Source organism: Pelecanus crispus, chromosome 2 (genome assembly GCF_030463565.1).
Source record: "Pelecanus crispus isolate bPelCri1 chromosome 2, bPelCri1.pri, whole genome shotgun sequence".
In the NCBI taxonomy this organism is placed as follows: domain Eukaryota; kingdom Metazoa; phylum Chordata; class Aves; order Pelecaniformes; family Pelecanidae; genus Pelecanus; species Pelecanus crispus.
Window position 1 is genome coordinate 62,697,029 of NC_134644.1, and position 21,838 is coordinate 62,718,866.

At 37.8% G+C, this 21,838-nt stretch overlaps 1 protein-coding gene across 1 annotated transcript in view; it reads left to right on the forward strand.

Annotated features, from left to right (window-relative positions):
• CNTNAP2 (contactin associated protein 2) overlaps positions 1 to 21,838 on the forward strand; it is a 1,215,771-nt gene that overhangs the window by 1,030,559 nt on the left and 163,374 nt on the right. Inside the window, exon 15 of the mRNA XM_075728323.1 lies at positions 1,031 to 1,158. Coding sequence (XP_075584438.1) covers positions 1,031 to 1,158 — 128 coding nt within the window. The remainder of the gene's footprint in view (positions 1 to 1,030; positions 1,159 to 21,838) is intronic.

Consider the following 21,838-nt stretch of genomic DNA (forward strand, 5'->3'; position numbering starts at 1 on the left):
CAGCTAAAAAGAAAGAGGGAAAAAAAGAGATAGAAATAGATGGATTTATTTTGCTTCCTCTTACTTTCTTTCATGTCAAAAAGTATAGTCCTAACACTTTATAGGTTGCATTTTTTCCTGTGCAGATATTTTTGGCCTTCCATGTGTTTATATCAAAAAAAAAAAAAAAAAGCACCAGAGAGATAAGGTACCTAATTAAATTTGGTTTATTTTATTTTCTATTTGGAAGAAACAGCACTCAACATGCCAGCTGGCTTCAGCTCTTGAAATGACACAAGAAAAATGTTGTAACTGCACAGTGATTTGGTCTAGGCATGAAAAAGGCACCAGGTTTGTCACTGCAGTTGAAATGAGGAGCTTTTAGAGATGACTATAAATTGAATTTTAGTGATCTTGCTAACTAAAATGGGGTTTGAGCTGCATGCTCGTGGTTAGATTCACACATTTTGGACTTAGGCACTTAGTGTTAGAAATGACAGGACTAAGATGACAAGCCTTTTCAGATAATTAGTCTTTAATTTCTCTTTTTTAATGTAATACTAAAAATGTTAAATGTAAAAGAAGCACTGTTTCCTTGATATGCAGAGGTTGTATCATTAGGATAATAACTGGCAGCAACTAGAGCAAAAAAGATGCACTTCTAGGAAGTATTAAGATTTTTTTCCCCTCTCAGAAGACATCAGGAAGGAAATCAACAACAAAGTGTTACCCACTGATGTGGAGCTGGTCAGTCTGGAAAGCAGAAAGACCACACAGGCCCAGTTGGGTCCAGGACTGGCCACAAAGCAAGCTGCTACTCTGACTGTGTTCCCGGGTGACAGTAGCTGCTATCCATCTGTTTTCCAGTAAACAGGCAGCGTTATTGCTCAAACTGGTGTTGAAACAGTTTTTTAGATGGTAACACTGTACTGGTGTAATTGCTAGATAACTATTCTTTTGGTGTTTAGTTGATTGAACAATAATAATGATCAAGGAAATTATTTTTATATATTTCACAATTGCTTTATTTTTCTCTCTCTCTGTAATTCAGGAGAAAAGACACTGGGATGTTGTCATACAAAGAGCACCTACCAGTGAGTCAGGTAGTGGTTGGAGACGTTGACCGGCCTGGGTCTGAAGCCAAGATATCTGTGGGTCCTGTGCGTTGTCAAGGAGATCGTAAGTTGGCTGGTTTTCTTCCACTTACTCCTGGGCAGAAAGCAAACTAAATTGAAAATTGGTAACTTTGTAGACACCCCATGCAAATTTAGAGAAGTGGCTGTCTACTCAGAGGCTTTTCTCTATGAAAGCATGATGTGATTTGAGAAATTTTGTCTATGAAACTGCACACATAATGTCTCATCTTTGCATTTAAAATATCGGTATTTGTCTTTATTTTATGGTAAATGTGGCAACTTTGATTATTCAACTAAGTTTATGTAGATATAAGCAGTAATACAGATTGCATAAGAACATCTTTCAACATCTGTGCTTCTGTTGAGTGCTTGTCAGTGTCATTATCATTGTTATGCATATCACTGTAAACTATGTTTATGGGATATAAATAGTAGCACGATGGCAAAACTTATGGCTGTAAACTCTGTTTACAGGTGTATAGTTTCACAAGATTGTTATTAAGTTTTAACCATATCAGGGCTAGACGTTTCCATATAAAACATTGGGAGTTTTTTGTAGTAGTCTCTGATTTCCAGGCTGAGTGCTGATAGGAAGTGTACATCCTCCAGTTTGATCAGCAGGTGATAGACTAAGTCAGTATAATGGATAAATTTCCACTTCACACACACAAAAAAGTTGGGATGCAGTTAGGAGGACTGTATTCTTCCTTCAATCTATTTTATATTTCAGAAGGTCAAATTCACCACCGAAGGCAGAGCAACTGCTTAAGCCCCTTTTAAATCACACTTCAAAAACATAAACTCTATGCAGTTGGCACACACATTATACTTGTTCTCTGTATTTGAAGGCCATTCTGTTACAAGAGGTGCAAAGGTTGCCTGATTTAATTTACAGTAACTAATATTTGCATGGGCTATAAGGAATACAAAATCCATCCTCAGATGCTGGTAAAGAGTACTGTAAGTTAGCCTATGAGATTACAGTTGAGTAGAAATATTGAACGTGTGGGCATAGTATGTTTGGGTTGAACAACCTGGTTCTAACCAGCATCTAACATGGCACAACAGGGATGAGTACGGTTTGTCATTCCTCCTCTGCCCCTTTATAGCTACATGCTTTCCATCTGCACGTTTCTAAGTACTTTACAAAGGAGGTCAGTATCATTACCCCTGCCTTAAGCTGAAGTATTTAATGCCAACTGAGTGGAAATCACGTACTCAGAGTCATCCAGCAGGACAAGTTCAAAAGAGAGTTTTCTGGCTTGCAGTCTGGTGCCTCAAAACCCTAGGCCATTACTCAGTGATACAACTGAACATGCTTAGCCTCTTTTTCTGTTCATGGTCTTTTTGGGTTGTGCAAATGGTCCCTCTGGCTTTTGTTAATGAATCTGATGCCTAACGAGCAGATATAACTATCTGGGGTTTATATATGGGATATATACATGGGATATATAAATATGGGATGTTTGCAAATTTTCACATCACCTTTTTATTTACGGTGTTTGACTAATCACAGGTCAGTTTCTGTGTGTTTGTTTCTCAACTATGTTTGACAAACATTTTCCTAATAGGCTTTTAGGATGACTGATGACTAAGAAATAATGAATAGCATTCTTCTTGCACCTGTATTCCTCATATCCTGAATCTGAGTGCTGCTACAAATATCAATCTCTAAAGCGTGAGCCGTGTCTAAATATTAGTATAAATGAAACCTCATTTGAGCAGACAGTAGCCTTTATTAGAGTGTGACACAGCCTTTTGGGAAACTGAACGGGTGTATTCCTGACATCCCGATTCACTGAATGTTCTGTTTGAACTTTATAGATATGATTTGTAGTTTAAAAAAACCTTTGCCTATGAATAAATTTGAATTTACTTCCATGACCATGTATTATTGTCAAAAAGCTGGTATAAGTTTTCTCACAGGAGATAATATAAACCCCAGTCCTTTGCAGTTGCTAAAAGCTCCCATTTTATATTCTGAGTGCATTTACTATGCATTCTCCTTTGTATTCTTTCTTGACCATATAAAACAGCTGCTGTACCCCAGGCCAGTACTATCTCACCATAGATTAGAGCTTGTGGAAAACAAGGTTTCTGTCCTGGGGAAAATTCCAAAATTTCAAAATGTGCTTTTTTTCCAAAGGGAAGAAAGATCCAAAGTGCTGAATTTGTGGAAAAGCAAAAAAAAAACCACCAAAAAAACCCCCAACCAAACCCAAAAAACCCCAGCTAATCCATTTTTAGTATATTACATGCATCAAAACCAACATTATTAATACTAAAGATGTTGACTCACTTGTCACAGCACAAGAAGCTCAGTTGTGTAAGTTTTGTACATAGTTATCATTGTATAATTTTTGAAGGTGGTAAATGAAATTCATTTAGTGGTATGAAGACTGGCAAAGAAATACAGATTTTTGGTCTGGTTGGAAGGAAGGTGGAAAAGGTAAGAATGCCTAACCAGTCAAATAAAAATTTACCTATTCAGAAGGATTTCTCATTGTGGTTGTAGAGCCTGCCAGTACTGTGACAACTTACCTCATATTGCCCTGAGGGTTGTTATGCATGTGATATATCAACCCATAATCCAGTGATATTTTGCAGCACATGAAGGGCCATATTCTCACATCACAATTACAGTAAAATTTGCCACGCACTTCATAGCTACTTCTATGTAACATCCAGAGACATGTCATCTAGGTGTACTCACAGCTGTACCTGAGAGCTGTAAAAGTACAGCAGAGCTGCTGGCCTTTGCAGTCCATAAGAACAGACAGCTGAAAGCTTGCTATTTGAGGGCAAGGAGGATTAAAGAAAGCAAAGATATGTGTGGTCTCGTGCAGTTCCCTTCCTCCCATACCTATCAAATTCTTAAAGAATCAATTAATCAATTGGGGCCACAACAATTAACCATTCCTACACTATTGACTGACCAAAGTAAATCTGAAAATCATTCATCTTAGTGTCATTTGTTTGACACAAACCAAGGAACATTGGGAATGTAGTATACTTATTGCAGAATTGTAATTGTTCTCCTATTGCAAAAATGGCTAGATTCTTCTTTCAGAAATATAGATTTTATTTTTGTCCCACAAATGACAATTTCATTTTTCTGTTCCTCTGATTTATGACCTGATTAAGGCTGCTCTGGGCAAGCTTGGATGGTGGCTATTGTTGGAAATAAAATCAGAAAACTTGCCCATGCATGATTATCCATCTTTGTGTTCCAGAAGTATTTTTCATGTTTAACTGCACCTCACAAAACACTATTTGCATCCTGAAAAGTAGTCAGCAAAAAGGACCTTTATTACCCTCTAAAGATCTGCTTAAGCTGCTGTGTTCTACCAGAATGATGAAGACTCAGCTGGTCACTGTGGCACAAATCCCATAAATCTTGCCTGGGGCCTGTCTTGTACCTTGGATAAAATATCCAGGATGTCTCTTTTCCATTTGCTATTTTAGTGTTGAGGAATGCTTTCTAAATATTACATTATTTTTCTAAGTGGTGGCCTACCAGGAGAGCAGACTTAACCAATTTTATGGAGAACAGGTGCATAACCAGGATATGGATTTGGTGGAGTTTTTGGCATTATATTGCATCCAAAGATCAAGCAAGGATTTTGAGCAAATGTCAAGTCTACTCAGGCTTAAAGCAAAGCTGTCCTTCCTGGCCACTGCTATATGAGCACTGGACTTACAGAATGCCAACAGCAGTTTATCAGCAGATTCTCAAGATCCTCTAAGCTGAACTGGAATTAAAAATGGAAACAGGGTAAGCACGTATCTATATAACTTTGACATTCACCAGTCCTGAGACTCCATAGTAATATTGGGTAAGGAAACCATCCTTGTTTTTCTCATGTGAATGTATTCTGTGCAGGATCTAGAAAAAAGGGCCAACACAGAACCATTAATTAATCAGCTTTACTCTTCAAGTATCTTTGAGACACTGATTAAAATCCCTTTACAGACCTATTACAGTTGTACTAATACTAATGGAATAGCACCTGGACTCAGCCCCGCTGCATTTGGCCTTTTCCAAACCAGTAATGGAAAGACCTTGTCCGTCTCTTTATGTTACTGCACTGTAATGCAAAGGGGCACCTCGAGCCTTCTCCCTTTAGAGAAAGACACAAGTATGTTGGGGGCGGGAGGGGGGGAATCTGTCTAAGCTCAGCCTGCGATGGTAGATCAAGGCTGCAAAAACGGATCTGGTAATTTCTTCTGAAACCAAGCTGAAGAGCTTAGCTTACTATATTGGGGCTATGGCTACAGAGATTTCATCAATAATTGTATTGAATCAAAATCACTTCTGTGACTTTTGGCACCTTTTTGAGGCTTTCTTTTCATTCCCCTTAGGAAAATACTGTTGTTCTTAAAGCTCCTATATTTGTAACCCGCTAAGAGTATCCTTTTCCCAAGCACTTCCAAGGATTTTGATTTGAGTCTGCTCTTTATAAGCCCAGAGGGGAACAGACTGACTATTCTGCTCTAGATTTGCCTTTGTCCTTGAGTCTGTTTTCCTTGTGTCCCATTTCCACTGTAGCAAAGACAGAATTTAAGGGGGAGATGTTTTTTACACACCTCAGATTCATGTTTTTTTCCATCTCCCCTGGTGTACAGTTTTTACCCTCCCAGTAAGACTTCGATTTCTGAGCCATGAATCATTTTTTGTGTTTTACTTCTATTATCTTTAATCTTCCAAATGTGGAGGAGGAAGCAGCTGCATTGACTGTGGTTCTGTAAGCTAAGTTTTCATGTAGACCAGTATCAGCACTGTTCATGTAGGATCTGCAGTGACAGACAAAAAAGTCTCCTTGACAGATATCAGCTGATATCTTTGGTATGGTGTATTTTTGTGTTCCTTAAGTACTTCTTATGCATCACATGTGCAGGTTGGTGACTCGGACCTGTTAGTTGTCAGGAAAAATAAATTTGCTGTTTCATATGCATGCTTAGTCCATTTTCATTACATTCCAAACTGAGGACACTTTCAACACCTTTAACTTGTTTTTCAATGGTACCACCTGAGTTTCAGAAAAAAGAAAATAGCACTGCCTTACAGTGCAGTTTTCAGTTACATATTAAACCTATGAACAAGGTTAATTCTCTAGTAGGATATGCAATGTGTTAACTCAGTCAGAGCAGCAGTGATGTTACTGTTACATACATAGATAAGGTAAGCTGGCGATTATCCCAGCAAAAAAACAATTTGAATTGGTAAAAGATCCAACTGAAATTTCAGTGGAAGTGATTTACTCCTACTGTATCTTAGACAACATTCCAGTAATATAGGGACTTGTCTTACAGGTTACTGGAAGCAAAAACACTGTATCAAATGAAAATTAACATCAATGATACCCCCAAAAAATAAATCAATCCTGAGTGTTTGCAGCTGGCCTCTTAAATATATAATTAGATGTGAAAAATACAAAAAATTGGTTTCTGAAGCTTCTGAAGCAATGATTCCACTGGAAACTTGTGTGATGGGATTACATATCTGAAATTTAGGCAATTCCCATTTGAGGTGTTAATTACTTCTCTGCTACTCAGGTTAGAAAACTAATCAAAATCTCTAGATTTTTCTATATTTCCCTATTTTTTGCTTGTATTGCTAGATACATCTATGTCCTGGTTTTGGCTGGGATAGAGTTAATTTTCTGCCTAGTAGTGGGCATTATGCTGTGTTTTGGATTTAGTATGAAAACAATGTTGGTAACACACTGATGTTTTAGTTGTTGCTAAGTACTGTTTATGCTAGTCAAGGACTTTTCAGCTTCCCATGCTCTGCCAGGTAAACAAGAAAACTGGGAGGGGGCACAGCCTGAATAATTGATCCAAACTGACCAAAGGGCTATTCCGTACCATGTGATATCATGCTCAATATATAAGCTGGGGAGAGTTGGCTGGGGGGGAGTGATCGCTGCTCGGGAACTCTCTGGGTATTGGTCAGCAGGTGGTGAAAATTGCATTGTGCATCACTTGCTTTGTATGTTGTTGTTGTTGTTGTTGTTGTTGTTGTTGTTGTTATTATTATATTATCATTACTACTTTACTTTATTTCAATGATTAAACTGTTCTTATCTCAACCCAGGAGTGTTTCTCAGTCTTACTCCTCCGATTCTCTCCCCCATCCCACCGGGGCAGGGGGAGTGAGGGAGCAGCTGTGTGGTGCTTAGTTGCTGGCTGGGGCTAAACCACGACAATCTACATACATTTATTTTTTATTAATTTCTTGTGACTTTCCAATGAATTGTGATAAGTTCAGTAGGGTAAATACAGGTCACATCTTGGTCCATCTAAGAGTTTTAACTTTTTTCCCGAGTAACTGTAGCTGCCTCTAGGAAACATAAAAATTTGTCTGCTGACCTTCCATAGCTATTACCCCAGCATGTCTTTATCTGTTGTACTGGATTGTACATTGTGCAATTCAAGTGGAATACAGATTCATCCAAAGAACATCAGGACATTGTACTCGCTGTGTATCACAGTCATTCCAATGCTACCAGCAAAACAGGAGAAAGAAAAGTTTCCTTTCAATAAACGCAGCCTGACAACCAAGAAGTACTATTTTAGACTCAATTGATTTGTTCAGTGGATTTTGATGAAGGTGATAAAATAACAGTGTTCACTTACAATTTGGTTAGGGATCATCCAGTTCAGTTAATCAAATTGCTGTGATCATTTGTCATGTTCAGTTGCTTTCCTCAGAGACCCAAGAGAAAAGAATGACCCACTAGGTCATCCTTCTAAAACTTGCGAAGTAAACAAATCCACTCTTCTACAGTTGTTTAATATCTGATTTAAATACTGTCATTTCCCATAGCTAAGTCTATATCTTTCTCTTCATCTTTAACCTTGTTTCATACTGCATAATTTGCTTTTATTGTCAAGTTTAACTAGAATTTATTTTAGTATTTATTTGTGCAGAAATGTTTTCAACAAGCCAGCAATGCTAGAATGCCTTCCTGCAGTGCCTTTATGTTTCTAAGAGAACCCTTCCTTTTCTCACCTCCCAAGAAATCTTACACTGTGGCCAGTTGTCTCATACAAGTACAGGCCATTTCTGGCCATGTGAATAAAACTTTGCCTGTCCTGAAAACAGGAGCTGAAAAACCTCCCTTGTTCACATGAACTTAGGGCTCTCCCATGCTGAAATATGCAAAGAGATTTAAAGGTGTACATAAGATAGACTATGTCCTCTTGTGGCTTCTGTTACACAGGTTCTCATATCCTTTCTAAGCAGCAAAGTGCTCCAAGTGCTGGCTTTTTGGCCAGTAGTTTTGTCATCCTTTTTCATTTGCAACCAATTCTCAGAAGCACTATAATTACACTCAGAAGTGATTCTCTGATGTCATAAACCAGAAACCTTTGAGTTTAATTTATAACTTACTTTTATGTAAGTTTTCAACAAGATAAGCTCTACCTTAGATGGTCCATGGTGGTCAGTACCAAAATGAGAGGACCTGATGTCTCTGGAATTGCAAATCAGCTTGGAATTGTCTTGAGGTTTCGGGGCTGGAGGGTGGTAGGTGGTGTGAACAGCATTTGAACATGTATGGCTGAAATTATTTAAGTTCAGAAAAATATTTTCTTCCTTTGTGATAGTACTTAATCTGAGCTAATCATGCTAGATATTTTGCTCCTACTCTTTTGCATTTGTACAACAGGAAACATTTTGGCATAGAAAATTGGGAGGAATTAGTGTCTAGAGCACCGTAAGGTTCATCAAGAACTCTTTCTACATACCATCCTGAATGTAAGGTTCCTTTTATATAATCTCAAAAACCCAGTGAAGAATTGGTAAGATTAATGATTTCTGTGTTCATGCACTCATTATAAGCTGTCAACATTTCTACTGTAAAACACCTTTTTCTGATGTTTATAACATGGCCATAAAATTACCTTTCAGTTCAAACTTTGCATACAAGCGTATTCATGGAATAAATACTTGTCAAGTGACCCAGTTTTAACATAAATCATATTGACTCACAGGTCACGTATGAATATTCTGTGGTGTATCCAACTCATTGGCAGGTTTTGTTCTGTTTGCTTTCTGAAAGCAAACCCTACCCAGGAGTGCTGCTCATCTCACAGAGCAGGAAGAAATACAGATCACATGAAATTTAACCATTGTCCTAGAAGGACATGTCTTTTTATGTCTGACTGAAACAGAAGGATGCCTACAAATAGTGCAAGGGAATAAAGGAAAAGTAGAGTTAAAATTATAATTTTGCCATGTTGGGGAAACCAGTACCCCATGCAGATTGTGCCATACGCAAGTCAGTAATCCAAGGTAAAAAAAAAAAGAAAAAGAAAACCTTTAAATGGGACTGATCTTGTTAGAAGAGAGATCCTTTTAACAGCAAGCATTGACTCTTGATATAGTTTCACCCCTTGTTTTAATCCTTTTCAAGCTTTGCAAAGACCTGGTAGAGTCTGACTGAGTATTTGGTTCAGAAGAGCAAGACTTATGCCACTTTTGCCCGTACCTGGTGGTGTATGGAAGTATCATAGATTACACTGTCATTTAGTGTGTATTTTCATTATGAATACAGTTTACATTGCTGGAGACTTTTCCTTAAGGACAAGAAAGCAGTATGCTCTGAGTATCTCTTTTGAGGGGAAATATATTTAATCCTTGTCATCTTTACTGTATACTTTCCTGCCAGTTACTTTTTCTGTGCAGTCTTTACTGACTTTTAAAATGGAAGTCACATATCTTTTACACATATATTGAATTTACGTGCAAGGAATAACACAATTCCACAATTTACATCTCCACACTTCCCAGATTCATCATGAAATGTAAAACCAGATGGTGGCAGAGACATTTTACCTGGTTTAAGATAGGAATGGACCTGCCTACTATGAATTAATTCTCACAAGCATTCAGTTCTACCTAAATGTATATGTTGGTATCAACTACAGAAGGCAGTTCATTCAAATTTCAAAGCACTAATAAATTTCAACTCTCTTTCTGTATTTGCTGAAGTAATGAAAACATATGGCAATCAATGCCCATGATCAGTTCTCCAACTGATCGTAAAAGAAAAAAAATGGTGAACTCCATAGGGGAGTTACAAGCTGTAAGTTTCAGAGATATAGAATTCAAATGCAATTAAGAGCTAATTTTATTCAAATTCCCCTCATCATTATGATTATATTACAGGTTAATTTTACCTCTTTAATGCAAAAAGAAGTATCTGAAGCATTTCATGTAAAGTATTGTCTCTAAATTCCTAGGGAATTTAAGCAAAGAGTCGATAGTTTGAGAGATGACATACAGTAGCTGTTCATATTAAACTCAAATCCTGTTAAAGTTATGCTTTAATTATAATTTCAAACATTTTACCATCTATGTGATTGTAATGCATATTAGTGTCTTACCACTTACCTATAGCAAAGTAAGAAAAGCAATTGTGCAGGGTACAAAATCTAAGAATGAAAAGATGAAACAATTCCCACAGCGTATAGAGAAGTGATGAGAAGATGTCAGTAAAGTAATAAGGAACTAGGAAAACCTGAGACTAAACTGGGGGATGAGAAGTTGCTGGAATCTTGTCAATTACATGCACAAATTTACAATTACCTTTAAATTTCACCCCATAAGCCTGAATAATCTCAGAAATAAGGTATAAAATGGAGGAAATTGTCTATATTCATTTTTTAGGTGGAACTCTTTCTCACTTTAATACTTTTGGCCTGTGTATTCCTGCAGCACTGACTGACATTTAAAGAGCAGAAAGAGCAGAAAAAGGCAAAAAATGATTGAAGGTGGGGTAGAGTGAGGTCAATCTTGTTCATCGTTATGTGTAAGTTATGCAAATTGAGTCTCATTTAGACATAGATAAGTGAGCGGCAACAGAATGGAGGATATCCAGTTATAAAGGAGCTCATCTAACCTCACAGCACCCAACACCTGGCACACAACACAGAGTAACTTAGTAACACTAATAACTGCCCAACCACCAAGATGGAGAAACTAATAAAGAAGTAGTTGGGGACCCTCAATGCTCGTTAAACTTGCACCATTAATCTCTGTACTAGGGAACCAAGTTAACTCTAATTATGCCTTAATACAAGATTTTAAAATAGCTGAACTTTTTCTATCCAGTGGTTGAACAAAAAGGAAGGTCAGGTATGTATTCCACAACCATAGCTGCACTGTATAATTTCTCAGCCCACAGGCTCCTCTCCCCATCCTTTAATTGTAGGGCTGAATTCTGACAGCTTCTGTTCAAAACACTCCCATCAAGTCCTAATACATGTATGCATACATACACAGTATTTGGTGTGTATATCACGTCCCACTGAGTGCTTACCAGGATTTTCTAGGGAATGTATCCTGACCCTTCTCTCGAAGAAGCAGCAGATCGTTCTAGATTTTTACACAGATTTATGATGTGGTCCCCAAAGGAACAGCTTTAGTACCTATTAACATAGGGTTGCAAAGTTGTGCATTTTTGGCAAGTAATTAGAAGTCTGAACTGGGGAAAGGGAATATGACAATAGCTTGAGAGAAGTAGAATAAATACAGTGTGAAGAATTAACCTATTCCTCTTCTCTGATCTATTTTTTAACATTTTTTTCTGACCTTTGTCTTCTATGGAAATACTTGCAAATATGGAGGAAAAAGGTCTAGAAAACCGTAAGAAAAATATCAAGAATTGCCTACTTACTCCCTTTTCCATTGATGATGCCATGTTAAATTTCTGGGTTTGAATATGCTGGGTTCCAAATTAAAGTTGCAACCTGTGAAGTGCCATAAATTCAGTATTTACAAAACAGGTTTCAGAGGAAAGGTTGTGATTCCCCTTCATTCTTCCTCTTTTCTGTGCTAAATCTTATCTTTTGTGAGGTGCCTACTTGGTTCTTTAAGGCAAAAAAAGAAGAAATTTGGAAATGCTGGTAATTTTAGTCAAGGTTTTAACTTGAATCAGCTCAGATAGAATTAAAAGGACATAAATGGAAAATGCAAAATGGGGTTTTTTTCTTCTCATTAAAGCAGTTCAAGGCAGTTCTATCCATTTACTGTTAGGAGCTTACAGTAATCTGTACGTCGAAAGTCTTAGCTAAGCTTGCAGAATCATGAAGCTTTCAGCTTTACAATATTAAGCAGCAAAATCTAACATTTTTATATGCCTGTATTTCACCTCTCATTTGTGAAGAATCATCTGCACATCTTATTTGGTCTAATTTAGAGAAGCAGTATTTTTCATGAGAACAGCTTTCAAGGAAGCAGTTACGGAAAGAGAAGCAATAGTGACTTACGGTTTCAAAATCTTTTTTCAGCCTTTTCTTTCACTAATTTCCAACATGCACATTGTAGCTATATTTTATTATTTCCCCTTGGTTTCATGAACTCCTGCAGATGGAAAACTTTTCCCTTATCACTGTAGATAGTTCTGCTTTTGAAAATCATTAGCCACAGAACAGAGTTCATGTATCTGTGTCCCATTCACTTGACTATCTTTTATTTTAGACTTGCTATCATAAGGTTAAATTTAAAATGATTTATTGTTATGAACTGTTATTGTGTCTTCATATTTCAGATGCAGGCAGAAGTAAATTCGATCCATAGTTGGCAGGGTATCTTCCAAGAAAGTTAAGATGCTTCCAAAAACATGGTTGAGAAGGGATTTTTCCCAAGAAATACTTTAATTTCCCATCCCAAAAGGAGAGAAGATTCTCAAAAACACTTTCCATGCTGACACTGAAAAACATAAAAAGTCATTTGAAACAGAATGTGTTGGTTATGAAGCCCATTTCCCATTGATGGTAGGACATCATTGTGACTTTGACTTTCAAGATTTTACAACAGAGCCTTTTCATCACTGTTTAATTATATTTCATAAATAAACAGGTTTTGAACTAAAAGACATTTAAAAATGTCCAAGTCAGAGTAAAATTTTCAAAACAATCATCTCAGTATAGTTACATTTCATGAACAGTTTCAACAAACTATCAGTTTCTTTCAAAAGTTTCAAAAGCTTCAGTGTTTTGTAACAATGACAAAGTTCTGTTAGAAAATATGTAACTAAATGAAATATTTGCTTCATGGGAGGGACACTTCTTTCCTTTCTTTAAATGCAAAGTAATTCCCTATGCTGAGATAGAGACTTCTGAGATTTCGCTTTTGTAAACTAAAAATCAACATTGTTGCAATATCTTCAGTCCTGCTTAAATTATAATGTGATTAACTGATATTCTACCCATCCATATTCTGAAGTTTATCTCTGTATATCACCATGCAGAGAGAGCTCTCTCCTGGTCTCTGTACACATGCTGTATTTCAGGTGGCTAATCTGATTATTCTACGTAATATCATAAGGTAACTTTGGGATCCCATAAGGACAGTCAGTTATTAAATAAAAATATTATTATCGTACAGCGCATTGCAGCTATCCCTGTCTCAGAAAATCTGTGGTAGTCCAAGATACAACCAAATAAAATTAAGGTGCTTAAAGCAATAGGCAGGGTTTGAGAAAAACGGAAACCAGCTGTAAGTTCAAGGGATAGTTGTGTCATTGTTAGCAACTTGTTAACAACTTCCCATGGCAACAAGAATGAAACAGGGGTTTGTTGAGGTTTTGCTTTAATCCATGAACTGTTTGAACCTTTAAATAATAAAAATGTGTAGACTTTCATTATTGTAGCTCTTTCTCGTTTTAGCCCTTAGTTGATAACATTCTTTTGCATTGCACTGAAAATATGTTCCAAAGGGTGGGGAGGAAACTACCAGTTGTTTGAAGAGGACATATAGTAGTCAACAATATCAAACACAACAATAAAGAACTATTTCAAAAAGCAGAGAATATGCCATCTTCCAGTCAGAAAATCTGTCGGATGATGACACAGAAAAAAAAAACCACAACATTTTATGCTGTTGTTGCAAATTGCTTTATACCTTTCTCACCATCCAGAGCAAGACATTAAATTCCTGAAGATCATAAAATGTAAGATATTTTCAAGTGCTTCTGAGCTCAGCTGGAAGAACAGGGCTTAGAATCATAAGTTAATTTAAGTTGGAACACACCTATGGACGTCATTTAGTCCCATCTCCTGCTCAAAGCAGGACTAACTTCGAACCGAAATCAGGCTGCTTAGGGCCTTTTGTTTCCATTTGATGAAAATTTCTGAGGATGTAGTTTCCAATGTCTCTCTGGGCAACCTGTTCCAGTACTTAACCACTCTAATTGTGAAAATATTTTCCTTATATCCAGTGGGAATTTTCTGTGTTGCAATTTGTAACTGTTGTCTCTTGATCTTTTGCTTTGCGCCTCTGAGAAGAGCCTGGATTTGTCTTCTCTAGAACTACCCATCAGACAGTGCAGACAGCAATTAGCTCCCCTCCAGCTCTTTCTCAGGATAAGCAAATCCATTTCCCTCAGACTCTCCTCCTATGTCACATGCTTCAGTCCCCAAATGCATGTTACATAGATATATCATATATATCTCTTTCTCTATATGTGGTATCTTGTGAATCAGGAAAAGGGCAGAGATCACATGCTGATTGGTTTTCATGAGTTAAGATCTATAAGTCAGACCTTTCCTTTTCCTGGGTTGTAAAGGACAATCCTGCTAACACATAGCTACTACCGATGTAGTAGCCCAGCCAACACAGAAGATGTCTTTCCACGTAAAACAATTCTAACTGCTGCCAACCACATAGCCAAGCAGCTGAGAGATTTCAGCATGCTTCAAAGCGCTTCATTTGTGTCTGTCTAGCAATGACAAATCTGTAGTGTTCACAGGAAAGGAATCAACACAAAAATAACCCCAGTTCCTTCCTGATCCTCAGTAGTGTGGAAGAAATAAAATGTATATTGCAAACAGTAATCCAATCTCTTTTCAACCTCTTGTGGACATCCTAACAAACCAGAGACCTAAGGACATATATCAGGAGCTGCATTGCCCATCTCCATCAATTCTCCTGGAATTGCTTCCATAAACTTATCAAAATCCCATTGTGTAAGTCTGCTGTCTGCAAAAATATTTCAGTGTGTCATTCCTCAGGTAGATAGAAAACAACTTATAATTTGCAATCAACATGAATTCATGTCCAATCTATACCCTTTTGATTTTGTACCTATACTAATCTTTTGCTTAAATACATTTTCCTTCCTAATCAGTACTTCCAAAATGTATTCATGAAGTGTCATCTTGCCTCCTCTCAATGTTTTATCTAAACTAACCTAGCCGAACTCTTCTGATTCATTTTTTGTAAAATGTGTTCCTTTCACTAATCATCCTGATAGACTTTCCCATGTACCAGATCCATTCTTTTATAGAAATCTGACCACAGGCCTTAATTCCATTCAGGTTACTCAGATGCTAAAAGATAATCATCGTGCTTCTACGTGGCCAAGGTTAGAATTGACCTGAAGACCATCTCAAGCATTTCCATTCCTTTGTAATTAGCAACAGAGCTAACTGCTAGGGATCCAGGGCTCGGGCTAGTAATCTCCACTCACAAATAAATGAGCAAAGCCCCAAACCAAGAAAAATCCAAAAACAATAGGAAATTGCATATGTGCTCATGTTTTATCAGGACAAAACAAGAGAATATCCTGCCTCCAACAAATACTTTTTGATGTTCAAAGAAAATGTAAGTTATAAGGCGCTCAGCCTCAATTCATATCAGCCTTATTCTATGCAATACCATGAATGAAAATAGGGAAATTACTCCATGCCTTGCCACACAACATTTTTTCCTCTGCGAGCTCAATATGTAAAAAGGAAAATTATTCATAAATAACATTCAGATGTTTCCAGAGTCCACCTGCAAAATTTATTTTTCTAGGCTCCAGGGATTCTGAACTCTGCTGACTGTATTAAATATGCATGCTAGGAAGAATGATTAGACTAGACCTTTCCCTTGAGATCTTTAGAGAAATGGTGGTTTATGCTGTAGATTTATCTCTCCACCTTGTTCCTCGTCCCCTCTCTCCTAGTTGTACTCACTCTCTTGAAGAGACTTAGGCAAGTAAACATCATCACTTATCACAGAAAGCAAGCCTGGGGCCCTCCGCATCTCTTTCATTTTATTTACACATGAAGAGTCAGTAGTTCATAGTGACTGAGCTATGATCAAGGAGCTTCCTGAAATTAAATTCATTAGTAAAACAAGAAACATTCCAGACGTGCACAGCACAGCTTGAAGTACTCAGCTGAGGAACTAATTAAAGACAGATAGCTGAACGGGTAATGGATAAACACACATTGTGGGTAGAAGTAGCTAGGACAAATAGGCATACTCCCTGTTACATTTGATGGGAAATTAAATTATCACGTATACTGAAATAAATTGAACAATAAGAGCTCTCCTGCAGCTTTCAGACACAGACTGTCCTTGGGGGTGAGACAGCAGGCAGTGGGATCAGCAAGCGGAACCCCTGCAATGGTGCCTTCTGCAGCTCTCCAGCCTTTGGGCAGTACCCTGCTGCCGCAAGGGGCTGTGCTGCACGCAGCTCTCACACGGTAAGGGGGCCAAAGCCTCCCGAGTCTGCCCTGCATTCTCTGAACATGAGCATAGGCCTGTTTGTCCCTATAAATGAGAGGCTTTGAATGACACTTTCTTTATCCACCCCCTTCCCTTACCCATCACTCTACTGTGCCTCCTCCCGGTTGATATTTCTGTGGGCGCAGTCGCCGGTGTAGTACTCCTAGTATCACATACTGGTGCCCAGAGAGGGTAATCAAATAGGTGATAGGAAATATCCGCCCATTAACATCAGGTAGCACTGTGGACCTTTAACTTCGTAGTTCGAAGAGCATCAGATTGTTTCTGCAAGGAACAGATGCACAGAGCAGGGCTGCCTGTAGCTTTTAAAAGGTTTAATGGTATCCTTTTCTGTCAGCTTTGTAGACTACGATATGCTGCACACCAGCCATTTCCAGAGGCTGCTTTTTGCACAGCGGTCTGTAAATGAACAGAGTTCAAACACTGTTCATGACATGAAGGCAGCCAAAAGAGATATAAGCTTTGAAAACATAGATAGAGAGCTCCTAGGGGAACTCAAACAGCCATTACGAGATGAAAACCACCATTAAGCTCAAGTTAAGTTTGCTAATAGTTATCACCAAACTGAAAGTTGAATTCACAGTTTCAAAAATCCAAAACACTAGGAGCCTGATGGAATTTATGAGGATGCTTTAGAGAGAACCCAAGTGGTTGAAAATAAGATGAGGAAGATTTAGTTCACAAAAGGGCTGTCGGTTGTAGCCCTCCCTGCACCCAGAGTCATAGGACTGCCTCTAATATGGAGCATGAAGGTTTCGCAGTGAAATATATTCCTGGTCATACTAGTGCTGAATCCTTAGACATAATTTTATAACCTATCCTAAAGGAGGCATTGGGGTTTGTCGCTCTGCCCCTGTAGCAGGCCCAGACATAAGAGGGAGTCATCATTCCTGTGTAAAAGAAGTACCTCCACCCATTTGCAAAAAACATTTTATTTTGCTATATACATTCATGATAAAGAATACCAGAGCCAAGACATGTTGCACCCCTGCCTGCTTCCCTCTATCTGCCTGCAGCCCATTGGACTCCCTCCTTGTACTGACCCCAGCACTTCCCAATCTGACCACAGCCATGCAAAGAAGCAGGGGGGTTAATGCCTGCTCTGCGTGCCAGGGCAATCCTTCTGATAATCAAATCCAGTGCATTGTGCCTTAGTTCATAAATAATTTACTTCAGTGGAATTATTAATGGCGTAGGATGCTGTTCAGTATGATGATAATTCTTACCATCCTAGCCATTGGTGGTACAGATTACTAAGCATTTCTATTACATCCAACCATGTACCAGAACATGGGGGTGTCTTGTATAGGAAATACAGCTTACATACTCTTGGTTTTCATGGAGGAGGTCAGCGAGCAGGAGAGTCAGTTACAATGTTTAGCCTATCTAAATCTGTATTTCTGTAGTCACAGGTATTTAGACTTTTACTTTTCCTTGGAGTGTTAAAGCCCTGTGAAAGTTATAAGAGACAGAGAGGCAGAGGGATCCAGTCAGTAGGAGTTCAGAGAGCTGGCTGCACTACTAGCTGTCTTCATGGCTTACAGGTATCACTGAAACCCTGGTAGCTACTGGCCATAACATTTATGGGAGCCTTCTGCAGTGAACTTTACAATCTCCATGGCTGCAGCCAGATAAAGATATAAGATATTCTGTTATTCTGTTCAATACTTGGATCTATTCTAGTTCTTTTACCCAAGTTATTTATTCCAGATCATCTAGGATCCTGACTTGGCCTAGGTTAAACTGAGCTGAAGTAGCATTTTGGAGACATGTTAGGTTTTGTTTGGTTCCATAAAATGGAGGAAGTCCATTACATTGCCAGAACGGGCAATATAAATAACTTGACAACTGAGCATGTGTGCTTTCGTTTGCTTGTGTTTTCTGGGCTATTTTGTTTCATTTAATAATTTTGTACAGCATAAGGAAACAAAGCCCTTTTCTTTCTCTGCTGCCTGCAAATAAGCACTATCTTATCCCTTGTACCTCTGCATTTATGAAAGATAGGCATACATAGCCCCAGTATTCAGCGTTAAGCTGATCTGGATAGCAGTAAATAGAAGTGATTTCAGACTCCTTTAGACAGATTAAGTTTACCAGATGTAAATCTGGAATTGATATTGTTGGCTTTCCGATAGCATAACTTTTAGGTATGTATTGGTTGAGGTATTTTTATGGTTTTAACCTTGTGGTTATACTGCTTCCTGCAGCTGCATCTACAATTTATAGAAAAGATACGCTCTAACAAAGCTAGTTCTTGCAAAGAATACTTGGGATTTACATGCAGTATTTTCCCTCTTTTTAAGATCGGTTAAATGTTTTGACTTACTCATATTTGTATTATTGTAAGTCATCTTCTATTCCGATGACAATTTAAAGAAATCTTTGCCACAAAGATATTTGATTCAAATCAAATGGACACAGTAGCCACAAGAACTACTGCCAGCTATAACATCTGATGAATTACTAATTCCTGCAGTACCGCTTTACAATTTTTTAAGAACTTAAAATATTATACATCTAGGAAACCATGTAACTGTCATTAAAAGGTCAACATTTATTGACAGTTGACCGTGACAGGTGTTTGCATTTGCAACACTATGGGACTAACATACTTATCTCAGGCTCAATTGCATTGAGCCTGTTATCAGGGACCACTGTGAAAATATTCACCTTCCAAAATACTGACATCTCTATACCTTTGAAATAAAGAAGGCAGGAAGAAAGACACTTTACAAGCATAACACAGAAGAATACTAGGCCATACAGGAAGGATATATTCTTTTAAAATCTAACATACATATTTTACAATGTTTCTGTCTTCACTGATTTTCACTTTTTCACCCTTTTTACCCCTTTGGCCTCTTGGAGTTGTTTTTTTTTTTCTCTTTTTTTAATTTTCTGGTTTCTATATTCAGAATTAGTTTTCGTATCTCCTTTGCCCAGAGTGAACGAGCACATCCAAAAGGGCACCTCAGAGACATAAATGACCCACTTCCAAAAGGGCACCTCAGAGACATAAATGACCCATACATCTATGCAGAAAAAGCATAGCTATAGCAGAGCTCTTAAATGCTGATGCTCTTAACTCTAACAGTAGGGTTTTTTCCTAAATATTGTTCATTTTTACAGAAGAATAAACGAGTAGTAACTGAACAGTCCCTGACCTCTGGGGGGGGGGGGGGGGGGGGGGGGAAGGATACTAATACACAGCTGGAAGCAGAGTGAGGGCAGAAACAGCTTCATGTGGTTCAAAAGCACAGTTCCTATTGCTGTGCCAGAGCTTGTCCTGTTCTCAGCCTCACCCATAGGGTGTGGGGTCACCTTCAGGACTCTCATGTTTTCAGTAGGAGACACAAAGTCTAGCCATACCACTTCCTCATCAAATCGACTTTCAGTTCATCAGTCATCAGAGGTGAACTGCCTGGAGATGGCTCTACTAGCCCTGCTGTGCACAGAACTTTTGGAATCAAAATCCCTTTCTTCAATTGTTGATGCTCAATAACATATTTTAAATACAAATTTATACTAAAACTTGTTGGAATTCAAATTTTGAGTGGAAGTGGAAATCACTCAGTGCCATGCTGCTATTTTGCTTTTGTTTGGGATGGGTGAATACATGAAAACAAATTCATTGGCAGCCTTTCAGATCAGAAGAATGTAAATTCTCAGTTTTTATTTTGATGTGGAAAAAATGTAAATGCTAAAAAGCACTGTTTCTACTGTGAGAGTGTTGCCAGAGTAGTATATGAACTTAATCATACATTGTGCAAAGTGTAGATTAATAAGTATTTTTATTTTTTCCACACATAAAAGCTCCCTGAAACATACCAGAATCTCAAGTTCAATATGAATTATAAGATAGAAATGTATTTTCATTGTAATGCAGCCCATGAGATTTCAAGACTGTTAGCAATATAATAGCTGTAGTTTTGTATTTTTAAGCTGTAGTTTTGATCCCAAAGTACACTGAAGCTATTTTTTAAATACAAACAAGTTTACTTGTGGCTGAATTACAGTGCTGTAGGATACAGAGTTCAACGGCATATGGAGAACTTAAAGTGAGATGAGTATCATGAAGTTACTAGGGAAATTTAGGAAGATAGGTTGTAATTGCCCAAACTATAGTTTTACTACAGATGAACACCACTCTTTCTGAGAGCATCTTTTCATTTTCTGTCACCCTTAGCAGAGGTAACTGCAAAAATATTTCCTCACACAATAATAAATAGGCATGGGAACTCCTTACCACAGGATGCTACAGACACTAGGATTTTACATGATTCACAAAGGGATTGACAAATTGAAGCAGGAAAACCATACCCAGGGTTATTAAATATATTGACACTTCTGGATCACAAAGTGTTTGAGGTACAGGTCTCCAAGTGTTCAAAAAATATTCATGGGGAGTATTACTATCTGCTTGTCCTGGCCTTGTACTCTTCCCTAGGTATCCGCCATTGACCTGAGCAGAAGAAAGATGCAAAGCTGGGTGGACCTTTAGTGGGACATGATGCCGCTGTTCTTATTTTCTTAACTTTTACATCTGAATTCTTACAGGAGAGGTCATCCCAGATTGAGTACCTCAGAGGTAATGATATTGGAACCAGTACAGCATAGCATTTAATGGCCATTTTTAACATTAAGCAAATGCTTAAATGCCATAATCTGAAATAAAATGTCATGATTTAGTGAAGTGATAGTGTTAATATTATTCTAATTATTTTTAGTAAAGTAACAGTACCATATAAATAATAAAAATATAGTCCTTGTCCTGTGTGCCCATAACTTTTCTTTGGCTCATTTAGTGATATTCCTAATAGATATAAAAGTAGAATCTTTGCAAAGGAGGAGTATCTTTTTATTTAGCCCCAAAGGAAATGATATATTCAGTTCATATTAGTTCTGTGACATGACCTAGCTCTTGATGCTCACTGTTATTTTAATTTGGAAAAAGAAAACAAATCAATCTCTCTGTTTCAGTTTCTAGTGACCTATCAGAAATAGTGTGGTAGCTTTGAATGAGTAATTTAATTAGTAATCTCACTATGAATATTTGATCCAAATGAAGCACCAGGCTACCTTTCTCTGCTGTTCCTGCTGACAACACTATTTTTCTTTTTCAATTCAAACTCAGCAACAGACAGCTGCATTACTCCTGAACAAGGAAAAGCCCACTTTTTATTAATGTAGTGTA